Source organism: Mastigoproctus giganteus, chromosome 6 (genome assembly GCF_048544385.1).
Source record: "Mastigoproctus giganteus isolate SK-2022 chromosome 6, ASM4854438v1, whole genome shotgun sequence".
Classification (NCBI taxonomy): Eukaryota; Metazoa; Arthropoda; class Arachnida; order Uropygi; family Thelyphonidae; genus Mastigoproctus; species Mastigoproctus giganteus.
In genome coordinates, this window is record NC_143580.1 from 1,759,460 (window position 1) to 1,774,217 (window position 14,758).

Below are 14,758 nucleotides of genomic sequence, written 5' to 3' on the forward strand. Positions count from 1 at the left end.
ATATAGATAAAAAAGAAACTATTGGGCACGTCAGGCTAAATGCCACCATGACCAGGATGCCACTGCACCAGGTTAACCCACCTCCCATTTAAGTAGTAGCAATGCAAACTTTTAATCAAAGAAAAGTGCTCATGAAAACATTTTTTTTTCAGCTTTATTTTCTCTTATTTTAATAATCTAGCTAGACTTCAACTTAAGGAATTATAAATAAATCACTACACTAGTTGCCAAAAGAGTTACCATGCCTCATGTGCTCCACCTGGCATGAGAGAAGGTCCATAGCGTGCTCCATCTTCTCCTCCACTAACTCCAGTTCCAATGTAATGTATATTTTTTTCCTGAAGCTCTTTGTACCTCCTTCTCGTATCCAAATATTCTGAGTTTCCACCATCTATTATAATATCACCACCCTCCAGCAATGGTGTCAACTGCTTAATGAAAGCATCTACGGCATCTCCAGCTGAAAAAAAGTTACATCAATATAAAAAAATATCCAAAGGAAAATTATCTTATTCACACTAATTGCTATTTCTTTAAAATAATGATCAAGCGATCATTATATCAAAAATGCCTATGCATTATCTTAAATTCTTAAGATTAAGCAAATATAGAAAACTGATATGGAAACAAAAACAGAAGGGAGAAATGCAGAGGGAGAAAACTGAGAGTAATGGAACAGTCATAGCAGAATACTAGAAAATGATTTGTCTTAAGATAGGCACCGATAGAATTAGAAGAAATCAGTGACAATAATTCAATTCAAAATGCCTGTGAATATTTGTATTAGTAATCGCCACATGGTGCAAGGAAGCCTATGGCTTATGCTGCACCAGCCACAAAAAAATAAAAAATAAAATAAATAATAATAATAAGAAGAAAATTAAAAAAATAATAATTAATAAGATTAATAAAAATAATAATTAATAATAATAATTAATATGGAGCGGAAATCTGGACATTGAATAGGCGAGTGGAAAACAAATTGCTCTCCACAGAAATGGATTTTTGGAGATGCTCAGCAGGAACTTCTAGAAGAGACAGAAAACGGAATGAAGAAATAAGGGAAAAAAATGGAAGTGAAAAAGACTATTATTGATACCATCAAAGAAAACCGTCTGACATGGTATGGACATGTAAAACGGATGCAAGAAAACAGATATCCAAAGGCTATCCTGGAATGGATACTTCCTGGAAGAAGGAGAAGAGGAAGACCTAGGAGGACATGGATGGATGGAGTACGGGAGTCCATGACAGCCCGAGGCTTAACCGACCAAGACACCTTGAACCACACTTTATGGCGGGAAAAAATTCCTAACAAGAAATAACTTGTAGGCTGAGGAAACCCATTGTAAATGGAAACACTCCACTTGAAGAAGATAATTAATAAGAGAAAAGGAAATAGACAACCTATGAGTTTCCCTCTTCCCATAGGTAATTAGCATAGGCATAAAATGCAAGCTTATGCAGCATCAGCTTATAAAAAAAAAAAAAAAAAACTCCCATTTCACCCCTCCATTCGTTCCAAATGCCTGTCCAGCTCAGCCTTAAATTTATAGGCCATCAACTTCCGCAACAAAAAGATGGAAGTCTGTTCCACTAATCAACCACCCGCTAAAGGCAAACTTCCGCATATCTATTCTACAACTGTCTTTCTTCAATTTGAATCTATGCCCCTCTCAGGTTCTTAATCTGAGCAATAGGAAGAATCCCATCAGCATTTAAGCTTGCTCAACCCATTCAAGGCCTTATATACCTCAATCAGATCACCTCGCAGGTGCCTAATTCTCAGGGCGCTACAATTTGCAGAATTCAAGCCTTTCTTGGTAAGAGCACTCCTTTGTTCCCCTTCTTTGTACTCGTTCTAGCAACTCTATATCCTTCCTAAAATGAGGCCTTCAGACCTGTACACTGTACTCTAGGTGTGGCCTGACCATTGCCTTGTACAACGGGATAATCACCTCCCTGGCCCTGCTAGCAAAATTCCTATATCATTGACAAGACTCCATGACCTGACCTGGCAGCTCATCTGCATTGTCAGCGATCTTTATATTTGACTGTATAATTACCCCCAGGTCTTTTTCACTTTCCACTTCCCTGAGTGTAGTACCACACAATTGGTAGGTTTCTCTTCAGTTGTTGCTACCCATATGCAGTACTTTGCATTTCTCAATGTTAAACTTCAGTTGCCACCTCTCAGCCCATTTGCCCAACTTGTCTAGATCCAGTTGGAGTAGCATACTGTCTTTACTATCGTTAATAACCCTGCCAACCTTTGTAATCAAACTTGGACATTAATCCTGATTATCCAGCGATTCAGGTTGTTAGCCCTCAAAAAAGTGCTTCAATTTATCTGATTATCAATAATTAGCTGCATAATTATATGTTTATTTCTAGGGTATAGCAATGTAAACCAACACAGGCCATCTTAGTCTTTATAGGTTCTTTTGTCCTTGTGGCCTGCTGAGTACTTTTATACCAATGTTTTAATACACTTTAGTACCTATATAGAACCAATTATACACTTACAATAGTAATGATATATCTATATATACACACAACATATTGTGGTTTTTGCATATTTGCTGCCACTGATGCGCTACTATCAGATAATAGTCTGCGCTACTATCCTTATTTTTTTTTATTTTTACTTAATTTTGCACTTATTTCTGCTGTCTGATATTTGATTTATTTGGATTTAATTAGAATTATATTTATATGGTAGTAGTGTGATGAATTGTTAATGCTGCATCCATACTGCCCTCTATAGCCTAATTTATTTCCAGATATATATGTTTAGCAGTTGCTTTGTCTGTTCAGTAGTTTGGCTTTTCCATGTAAGTATTGTTTTCTCTGTTCTATTATTTTACACTACATATGGACCACCGTTATGCAAATCTACTGCAGTGGCAATGTGATCCTTGTATCATTCTTTCTTGGCATGGATTTGTGTAGCGTTCAAAATGTAGTGGTTCCCTGACCATTATGGCCTCGTGATCCACTAACGAGATAGGGCATAATGGTCAGTCTTTTCTATTCAATTCAATAGTATGGTATGTTCTACTTTTTATTTTTACTTATTTCTGTATTGTTAGCTGGTTACATTTACATATAGTGATATTTCATGCAATTTGGAAACTGGAGCTTAGCAACTGGGGCCACCACTAAATTTTCCTTTAATTTCGACTCATATTTTCTAAATTATTTAATAATGTTTCTCCAACAGTACTCTATTCTTAATTTTTTTATGTTAAATTCTTTCTCACTCTACTGGTTTGCCACGCTACTGGCATACTTTCATTTCTCTTTATTGTAACATAAAATTACAGTTTAATACACACATGTTGTAGTTTTTGAAAATTTGCTGCCACTGATGTCTGTGCGCTATTATCCTTATTTTTTATATTCATTTAATTTTGCACTTATTTCTGCTGTCTAACATTTAATTCATTTGGATTTAATTAGAATTACACACACACACACACACACTGGTGTTCAAAGAAAGTGCATCACCCCTTAAAATACTAATTGTTGTCCGAATAAGTATACGGCAATATTTCTTACAGACTGCATCAGATAAGACTGACATGCATAGGTGATGACATAATATTGTATCAGCTGTTACTTTCAGCTATATAAGCACGCTCTGCAAGAGTTGCAGTCATCCCTTGCTTGTGTCAGGATGGCGAGTTATGTGCAGTTAATGCCACGAAGAAAGAGTGCTATTGTTGCTTAATGTGAGGATGTTCTTCCCATCATACTACTTATAGAGTCTTGTAATCAGTCAAAAATGAGTACATTTCTTTCCAACTTCAAGAATACTGATTCTGCTGATAGGAAAAAAAGAACTGGACACAAACGAGACTATGGCAAAACAGGACTGCATTTTGAAGCGTTTATGCCTTAAAAACCATAAAGCTTCTTCGTCTGAGCTGAAAAGAGAATGGGAAGAACATACAGGAGTGGTAGCAAGTGCAAGTAACAGTCAGAAGATGCCTCTTCAAAAACGGACTCTTAGCCTGTTGTCCTAAAAAGAAGCCCCTCCTTACACAAAAAATGAAAAAGGCCTGATTCATTTGGTGTAAGGAGCATGTCAAATGGACCCCCAAGCAGTGGAAGTCAGTTATTTTCTTGGATGAAAAGAAATTCAACCTGTATGGCTCTGATGGGAGACAAATGATTCACTGTAAACGTGGTGAAGAATACCATCTAGACTGTATGGTGTATACAGTGAAATTCCCTACCAGCCAAATGATATAGGGTTGCATTTGATATCGCAGAGTAGGTCACCTGCAGTTTATAAAAGGTTCCATCTGGCTGCCAATGGATACCTGGCTATATTGGAAGGCAAATTGCTGCCAACCATTAGAAATCATTTCAACCTGCCAAGTAACTGCATCTTTCAGGACGGCTCTGCTTCTTGTCATTGGGTGAAAAGTGAGAGTACCCACTTCTGTAGTTACTTTAGCTTAATTTCTGATTAAAGGTTCAACAGCAATGCATTTAAATTAGTTACCGGTGAAAAAATGATTCATTACAAATCTTAGCTGGCCAGGAAACAGCCTGGACCTGAATCCTATAGAGAACTGTTGGCATCATGTGGAATCTGCAGTTGCCAGAAAGAAACCAAAGACTCTTGGTGAAATGAACTTCAGGAAGCCATAATTCATGTTTGGAACCACGGACTATCAGTTGATTATCTTCAGAAATTGACCTTATCAATGCCTCAACGGTGTGCTACTGTCATCAGGACCAGAGGCAGTTCAACTAAATATTAGTTTGCACCTGGTGAACTTTTCATTTTGTTTTCCATTTAAAATGATAAACTGAAGCAAACTGAGGGCTTCTGATAACATTTCAGCCATAATTGTCTTGTTTACCAAAACTGTTGTATAAAGGTTGCAAATGCTCATTTTGGAATATTTTGGAAGCACCTGTCAAATTTTACTTAGCTTTGCCTTAACTATTAATAAATATGTTCTATTAATAAATAGTAAATATAAATAAATCTGTTCCTAAGAATAGGAACAGGTGCATGTCTACTTGCATGTACGCCAATGCTAGGAGTTTGGTAAATAAATTTGATCAACATTAAAAGCAGATATTGTTGGTATATCAGAGACATGGTGTCACACAGATATAAGGAATGCAGAACTGGAATTAGGGGAGTACAATGTGTACAGAAAGTAGACAGGATAGGAGGGGAGAAGGGGTTATGCTATTAGTTAATACAAGATCCAAGGAGGTGAAGCCAAGCGACATCGCTGGACAATGCAGTGTCGAGTCAGTTTGGTGTGACATAAGCATTGGGAGATCAAAATTGAGAGTAGGAGTGTGCTATAGGCCTAATGACTCCTATGAGTATAATAAGAAACTGTACAGGGAAATAGAGTGGGCCAGTAAATCAGAGAATCTTATAATGGGGGATTTTAATTTCCCAGATATTGAATGGAATTCGTGGATTGGTCACTCTCACACTAGCAAGGCTTTTGTGGTTTTATTGGATAATTGTTTTCTACATCAGCATGTTCGGGAGGCAACTAGAGGGAGTAATACTCTTGATCTGATTATCAATAGCAATTCTTCATGCATTAAGAATCTGCAGATAAAGGAACCACTAGGTGAGAGTGATCACAGTGTGCTGAAGTGGGATTTACTCAAGAGGTAACTACCATCAGGGGTAAAAGGAAGGGTTTTTGCTTTCGCAAAGGCGACTGTGGTGGTCTGAGACAGTATTTAAATTATATATGGTGGGAAAAACTGATGACGTTACCAACAGAAAATTCAAATGGGAAGCATTCAAAGAATTAATCTTGGAAGCTACTAGGCTTTTCATACCAACTAGGAAATACTGTTCAAAGTTTAGGCCTAAATGGATGTCAGATGAACTAATGAGACATATGGCAGAGAAGAAAAATGCATGTGATACATATAAATTAATGGGTGACATAGAAGCCTATGACAGATATAAGCTGGCCTGTAATCAAGTCACAAAGGAGATTAGGCAGGAAAAGGCAGATTATGAGAAATCCTTGGCAAAGGATGCAAAGGAAAACAGAAAAGAGTTCTTTACCTATGTAAACTCTAGAAGGAAAGGAATGAATCAGATTGGTCCACTGGATATTGATGGTTCAACTATTGATGATCCTGCTCAAGTGGCTAACAAACTAAATGAGTATTTTGCATCTACATTTAAACATGAGGAGTTATTCAGGGAGGGGAATGCCAGAAGTGAAGTAAACTCTGGCAGTGAGCTAGATAATTTTGTAATAACTGAGAGAAAAGTGAAGAAGAAATTGTTGAAGATAAACATAAAAAAGGCACCCGGGGTGGATAGGATCTGTATTTGTTTGTTATTTGATTTTTAGGAGCATTAGCAACTAAGGCCACATTGCTCCGGGATATGTGGTGGTCATTCCCTGACCTTTCCACATCCTCCGTATTTGGTGGTGACGGGCTTGAACCCCGGTCTAATAGAGAAGTGTGTGCTACGCACTGCTGCTCCTTCCCACCTGGCTACGGAGGTGCCTGGATGGGATCTATTCAGTTATATTAAAGGAGGCAGCAAAGGAAGTAACAAATTGGAGAAGTGTGGCATTGGAGGCAAATTGCTGCTATGGATAAAGGGATGGTTGAGGGGGCGAAGACAGAGTGGTAATCAATGGACACTGCTCATTGTCGACTAATGTTATTAGTGGAGTCTCTCAGGGTTCAGTGTTGGGTCCATTGTTGTTTTCTGTATTTATAAATGATATTGATGATGGTATAGCAAGCTTAAATGTCGAAGTTTGCGAACGATACAAAGGTTGACATGGTTGTTAACGACACTACTGACAGTACGCTGCTGCAACAGGATCTAGAAAAATTGAGCAGATCGGCTGAGAGGTGGCAACTGAAGTTTAACATTGACAAATGTAAAGTAATACATATGGGAAGCAGTAACCCCAGAGTAACGTATCAACTCTGTGGTACTACACTGACAGTGGTAGAGAACGAAAAGGACCTGAGGGTAATTGTGCAGGCAGATATGAAGTTTTCTGAGCAGTGCAGACGGTCTGCAAGAGTAGCTCATAGGTCTTGTAAATGATATACAGAATTTTTCTAGCAAGAATAAGTAGGTGATTATCCAAATGTATAAGGTAATGGTCAGGCCACACCTTGAGTACTGTATACAGGTCTGGCAGCCTCATTTTAAAAAGGATGTAGAGCTGTTGGAATGAGTACAGAGAAGGGCAACAAGATTAGTGAATGGAACAAAGGGTTGCTCTTACGAAGAAAGGCTTAAATTTTGCAAATTACAGTGTCTGGAGACTTGGCACCTGCGAGGTGATCTGATTGATGTGTATAAAGCCTTGAATGGTTTGAGCAAGCTCGATGCTGATGGGAGTCTTCCTCTTGTTCAGAACAATCATCTGAGAGAGCATAAATTCAAATTGAGGAGACAGATGTAGGATAGATGTGCGGAAGTTTGCCTTCAACCAGCGGATAGTTGGTTGGTGGAACAGACTTCCATCCCTTGTTGTGGAAGTTGATAGCTTAAATAAATTTAAATAAACCCAAATACCTGAGCTGGACAGGTATTTGGAACGAATGGAGGGGTGAAATGGGAGTGTTTTTTTTTTTTTTTTTTTGGCTGATGCTGCATAAGCTCACTTTCTTGCATCATATGCCTCTACTAATGCTAATATCTTTTGTTTATATTTCTATTTGTGATGCTAGTCATTAATGTTACATACCATCGCAAAAAAGGTTTAGAAATGAGAAATTCCTAGGTGATTCACTTTCTTTGAACGACAGTGTGTATATATATATATATATATATATATATATATATGTATGTATATATATATATACATATAGAATAATTATGAATAAAAATTAAAATTAAGTAAAGAAAGAAAATGGATTTGAATTTGAATAGAGATAAAATGGAATATCAATAATATGAATTATGGATCAGGGACACTGCAAGAGCAAAGGTACCCTACAACCATAATGTATATATAGAAAATTATTTTAATGTTATGTGCAAATCTTTAATTTAACTTATGCTAATAATGAAAATACCGTGTACCCTGGGAGCGATGTATGTTGAATAAAGGGGGGGAAGAACGGAAAAGAGTAACGTTATAAACAAAGTGCGAATTTTGAAAAATGTAAAATTTGAAAAGAACGAAAATAGAAATAGCAGATTATTGAAAAGAACGACCAAAGTAGAAATAGCATTGCAGTATCTTTCACAATTTCTGTGTCATCTTCAGAGGTCATCCACCTAAATTATGAAAAAGAACAGCAATACTCTTACTTCTGTTTCTGACATGTTCTGTATGTCAAAAAAAAAAAAAAAAAAAAAAAAAAAACACGTGTACGCGGACACGTTGTAAAAAATAATTTAGAATATAAATTTTGAAAAAATAAAATACAAGTTAAGCAAAAATATTATTCCAAAGTATAACATATACTTCCAAAATATTATTCCAAAGTGTTATACTTTGGAATAATATTTTTGCTTAACTTGTATTTTATTTTTTCAAAATTTATATTCTAAATTATTTTTTACAACGTGTCCGCGTACACGTGTTTTTTTTTTTTTTTTTTTTTTTTTTTTGACATACAGAACATGTCAGAAACAGAAGTAAGAGTATTGCTGTTCTTTTTCATAATTTAGGTGGATGACCTCTGAAGATGACACAGAAATTGTGAAAGATACTGCAATGCTATTTCTACTTTGGTCGTTCTTTTCAATAATCTGCTATTTCTATTTTCGTTCTTTTCAAATTTTACATTTTTCAAAATTCGCACTTTGTTTATAACGTTACTCTTTTCCGTTCTTCCCCCCCTTTATTCAACATACATCGCTCCCAGGGTACACGGTATTTTCATTATTAGCATAAGTTAAATTAAAGATTTGCACATAACATTAAAATAATTTTCTATACATATAGAATATATACATATACATTTTATAGAATATAATAAGAATTTTATAAGCTACAGATTAAAATATTAATAATGGTTTATGGACCTGGGACACTGCTATAGGCAGAAAGTACCCAACGACCATAATGGTTACATAAGTTTGTAGTAGAGAAAGGCAACGTGCTAACGTTATGGAGAACAAATGGCCCACAGAACAGAAATCGCTATCACAGAGAACAAAGGAAGCTAAGATAAAAAGAAGCAATAAAAATTACTTAATGCTATTCATCCTGTGACCTCAGTGCCTTCATCTGGGGCCAGTCATCGAAATCAAAGGAGGAAATGGCAATAAGTAGGTAAAGCCTCTGTTTCTGACTTGGAATATATGCAGCACGTGGTACAGTTGAAAAGTAGGTAAAGTAAGTTAGGGTTAAAATTTAAATTATAGGGCATGCGTATATTTCATGGCTCACCCGACAGAAGCCGGAAGTAAAGATTAAAGAAATAGGATAACTTACAGTTCGCCGTTTCCTCCTTTGATTTCGGCAGCTGGTCACAAATGAAGGCGCTGAGGTCACAGGATGAACATGAATATAAGTAATTCTTATTACTTCTTTTTATCTTAGCCCCCTTCTTTGTTCACCGTGATAGCAATTTCTGTTCCGTTAGTCATTTGTTCTCCATAATGTTAGCACACTGCCTTTCTCTACTACAAACTTATATAAATTAAAAAAATAAATAATAAATAAATAAATGAAACAAATGCCAGTAGCATGAAAACCAGTAGAGCAAGTAGTAAAAATAAACCAATACATAAAACAAAAATTGGGGGTGGGGGAATCAACATAAAGGGTATATCAGAAGGAATCTTCAGAATAATTTAGAAAAAGCCAATTTATATAATACCAAATAACAAAAATTTCAGAATATCCAATTAATTGAAATTTAGTACTGCCTGGAAGATAGCACCAGGTCCAAATTATGTGAAATATCACTAAAAACAGAGATGAAAACCAACTACAACACTTGACAAACAAAATGAAAATAAATAAAGTGACCATTAATACCCCATCTGGACGGAGAACCACAAGGCCAATAATGGTCAGGGAATCACCGCATTTCGTTTTTAGTGATATTTCATATAATTTGGACCTGGTGCTATTTTCCATGCCACTAAATTTCAATTTAGGAATGGTGAGTGATGAGCATGGGGAACAATTCCATCAAGATAAAGTTAATGGAAAATCACTACCAAGGTTTCTGGAATGAATGTGTTGACAGACTACTGCTGGATTGCACTGCAACATAACTGCAAAATCTGTACCAAAGGAAATCATCTGTACATTTGTGAATTGTACTTTTTTTTTTTTTACAATATAGTGTACAGTGTGTATAACTGTGTGTATAAAGTGTATTGGGTTTAAACTGTAAAAATTATAAAAATATAATGGTAACCAGTCTCATGTTTTGTAACGATACTAATCATCTTAATTATTGTGAATTCATATTACTGGCAGTTTTATTACAAAAAGTAATTGGGCTATAAACAACCCAGAACAAATCTGAAATCACTGGCCAATAAAATGAAAAAAAAAAAAAAAAAAAGTGTATATATCTGCATTTCTAACATGTCAGAAAGACTTTTAGTCACATGTTGTTAAAAAACTGAAGTGACCATTAAATACCAAATTTTAGCCATTTCTTTTAAATTCATTTAAATGTTATAATTTTTAGTTCCAAAAAGTTAAGCAGATTTTGCATAATAACAATTTAAATGATAAAGTAGAGCAATGGAAGAGGGATGGAGTGGGGTGGGATAAACAAACCAAGGTAACAAGATGTTCTAGGCAGGTGCACCTAACCCTAGAGATCATCTTCCACATGCCCTTGGGGAGGAACATGTATTAGTCCCCACCTGAGTTCAGTTTACCTGTGCTTAGCCTAACTGCTGACTCAGAACTGAGCAAAATTTTTCACACAGGCCACAATTTTTTTTTTATATAAATCTACCACTTCGATACAAACCTTTAACAAGAAGCATTATCCTTCTGGGTTTCTTCAGCTTGGACACCATTTCTTCAGGGGAATGAGCACCTATGATTTTTGTACCCTTTGCTTCATTCTCTAAGAATCTATCTACTTTCTCCACTGTCCTGTTGTATGCACATACCTATAACCAACAGCAATAATATTAAATTTCAATCAATTTCCTTGATATCCACTATTGTTTCTTTCCCTCTACATGCATATAATGGTGTAATAAAAACAACTATGTACAACACTATCCAACAATGTACAACATTATCCCCGCCACTTTATTAAAACTTAATTTTAATAGTGAGTTATTCTCCCTCCTTTGTTCACTTTTCACACATGAGTAAAATCATATCAATGTGGTTAGGTCTCAAAAATGAACTATCTCTGATTTACAGGTGAAAAGTGTTTGAGACAGCATTAAACAATGGTTTCTTCAAAATCAAAAAGTTAATTAACAAACTATTATACCAAGATTCAAACCAATTTACTTCCAATTTACCAGAAGTTTTAGGGCATACTGCAGGATAAAAAAAAAAAAAAAAAAAAAAAAAAAAAATGGAAGTACACTAATATGGCATTATAATAATTATTGTTGACTTCTCAGGTGACTTAAAATAAAATTTTGTATCACTTGGAATTTAAATAACTACCTTTGCAGATAAAATTTAGATAATTAATTCTGAGTGCAAGGCCATAACACATAAAAGTAGCGGCATAGAGTTTTTCTGATGGCAAGAATAATTAAAATTCAGAAGTAAATATTACCTGCAAAGTGTAGAATCCAAGCATAGTAAAGAATATCTAGGCAATGTATAGAACAATGTAAAGTGAAATAAACTTTTCTTTACCACCTTATGATGCCATTATTAAGTGAATCACAGTTCCAACTTTTATGCAATGACATACTGCTGCTCATATCTCGCTGTTGACCTGAATATATACTTATTATAAGTACTAAATATAATATTATTAAAAAATGTTTATAACATGAACATATTGGGGATTTTCCATATGCTTTTATGTTTATTAAATGCATTTCCCATTACTATGTTCCTAACTTATAGAATTTTTTAAATTTTCTTTTTATCCTTTTGTATATTAATTTTACAACTTACTATTTTATACACAAATATTACAATAAGTAAATCCACAATATCCCTATTTTATTTCTGAAATTTTTTCACATAAATATGATTCTATTTTCACCCATACTATGGTTCTCTGACTTTTGTAGGCAGATTTTTACCTTAAGGTACTAATTCCTTAATTGCACTGAGCAGTTTGATTGTTTGGTTGTTTCAGAAAACATACTATCTGCTTTGAGATTTTTCAAGATTAATTTGAACTTTCCAAAATTCACGAAATAATTTTTTCACGAAATGTAGCATCAGCAAAAAAAAAAAAAAAAAAAAAAAAATACAATTTCACATATCCAATCCCTCTAAAAGTTTGTCCAGTTCCTCCTTGAATTTATTTAAGCTATCAACTTCCACAACGAAAGATGGAAGTTTGTTCCAGCAATTAACCACCCGCTGGCTTAAGTAAATTTCCGCACATTCTACCATTGTCTTTCCTCAATTTTAATTTATGCACCCTCAGGTTTGTAATCTAAGCAAGCGAAAGAATCCCATCAGAATTCAGCATGCTCAACCCATTCAAGGCCTTATACACCTATCAGATCACCTCACAGGTGTCTAGTTTCAAGCTGTTGCAATTTTAAGCCTTTCTTGGTAGAGGACCCATTCGTTCCCCTCAATCTTGTTGCCCTTCTCTGTACACACTCAAGCAACTCTACATCCTTCCTAAAATGAGGCCTCCAGACCTGTACACAGTACTCAAGGCGTGGCCTGACTACTGCCTTATACAAAGGGATAATCACCTCCTTTTCCCTACTAGCAAAATTAATATAAGATGCCAGAAAGAAAGTTATAAAACATGAGCCAAAAAAAAAAAAAAACTTCACCTGTCCATCCCCTCATGTGACAGAGTATGGGCAACGTCGGGCCCCACTAGAGGGCCTGACGGCCAATAAGCCGGATAAACAATGGGCACAACATATCAACACTGCACAGACACAGCCCACACACTTTCAAGTCTCTGGCTTGAAAGTGTACTGTCCTCGATACAGCGAAACACACGCAGAGATAGAAATTCCAGGTGCCATCCGACACAAACGTACCTTATGTCCATCCCCTCCAATAAATTTATCTACTACTACTTCCCTGAATTTATATAAGCTACCCACTTCTGCAACAAATGATAGAAGTTTGTTCCAACAACCAACCACCCACCCACCCATCAATCAATGGACTGAAGGCAAATCTCCAAGCATCTATTCTGCAACCATCCTGCCTTAATTTGAATTTAAGTTCCCTCATGTGTGTTTATAGAGTCATTGAAGTAGAAGGTTGTAGAAATAAGCATACTTCCTTGGAGGAGACCTGCTTGTTACCTGTTCAACCTGTCTTGATAATGGATACTCAAAGTTGGAGCTGAAACATCGACAAGAATGCAACATTATTTAGTATATTGAGTGTGACTTTAGTAAAAAAAAAATAGGAGCAATTTTTTTTTTTTTTTTTTTGTTTAATTTCTACTTTGGGGACTCAATACACCATTTTAAACTACACATAAAATGTGCTGTAAAATTTAATAAAATTTAATAAAATAAGCTCCTAATATATTGTCAATGCTTTTAAAATGACTAAAGATCAAAATTTCAACTGCAAATAAAGCATATAAACTTCAAATCATTAATTTTCATCGGTTACTTACTGAAGATCTAAAGTTATCTAACCAGACGACCACATCTAGGTTTATAGGAAACCACCTGGGATATAGATCAAATGTTCATAGCTACTGAACAATGATGGCTGCCAATATGAACTAGGCTGACCAAATGGTATAAATTATCAGCTAAAACCTTATTATAATGGTTGGACTCAGCGTCAACACTCATACAGGCTAACTTTAAAACCATGTGTGATTTTCTAATGCTAATGCATTAGTAGAGGCATTTGATGCAAGAAACCAAGCTTATACAGCATCAGCGAAAAAAAAAAAATAATAATAAATAAATAAATAAAAAAAAAAAAACCACTTCCACTTCACCCCTCTGTTCGTTCGAAATACCTGTCCAGTTGAGCCTTAAACTTATTTAGGCTATCAACTTCCACAACAAGGGATGGAAGTCTGTTCTACCAACCAACCACCCGCTGGCTAAAGGCAAATTTCCTCACGTCTATCCTACATCGGTCCTTCCTCAATTTGAATTTATGCCCTCTCAGGTGATTATTCTGAGCAAGAGGAAGAATCCCATCAGCACTGAGCATGTTCAAACCATTCAAGGCTTTATACACCTCTATCAGATCATCTCGCTGGTGCCTAGTCTCCAGGCACTGTAATTTGCAAAACTTAAGCCTTTCTTTGTAAGAGCACCCCTTTGTTCCATTCACTAATCTTGTTGCCCTTCTCTGTACTCGTTCCAGCATCTCTACATCCTTCTTGAAATGAGGCCTCCAGACCTGTATACAGTACTTTAGGTGTGGCCTGACCATTGCCTTATAGAAGGGAATAATCACCTCCTTATCCCTGCTAGAAAAATTCCTATATATCATCGACAATACACCATGAGCTACTCTTGCAGCCCGTCTGCACTGCTCAGAAAACTTCATATCTGCCTGCACAACCACCCCAGGTCCCTTTCATTCTCTACCACTGTCACTGTAGTACCACAGAGCTGATACGTTGCTCTGGAGGTTGCTGTTTCCCATATGTACTACTTTACATTTGTCAATGTTAAACT

At 35.8% G+C, this 14,758-nt stretch overlaps 1 protein-coding gene across 1 annotated transcript in view; it reads right to left on the reverse strand.

Moving 5' to 3' along the window:
* The window catches only part of Pgd (phosphogluconate dehydrogenase), a 173,275-nt gene that overhangs the window by 122,232 nt on the left and 36,285 nt on the right, over positions 1–14,758 (reverse strand). Inside the window, exons 3-4 of the mRNA XM_090375793.1 lie at positions 10,942–11,086; positions 241–460 (exon numbers count right to left, since the gene is read on the reverse strand). Of these exons, the coding sequence (XP_090231919.1) occupies positions 241–460; positions 10,942–11,086 (365 nt within the window). The remainder of the gene's footprint in view (positions 1–240; positions 461–10,941; positions 11,087–14,758) is intronic.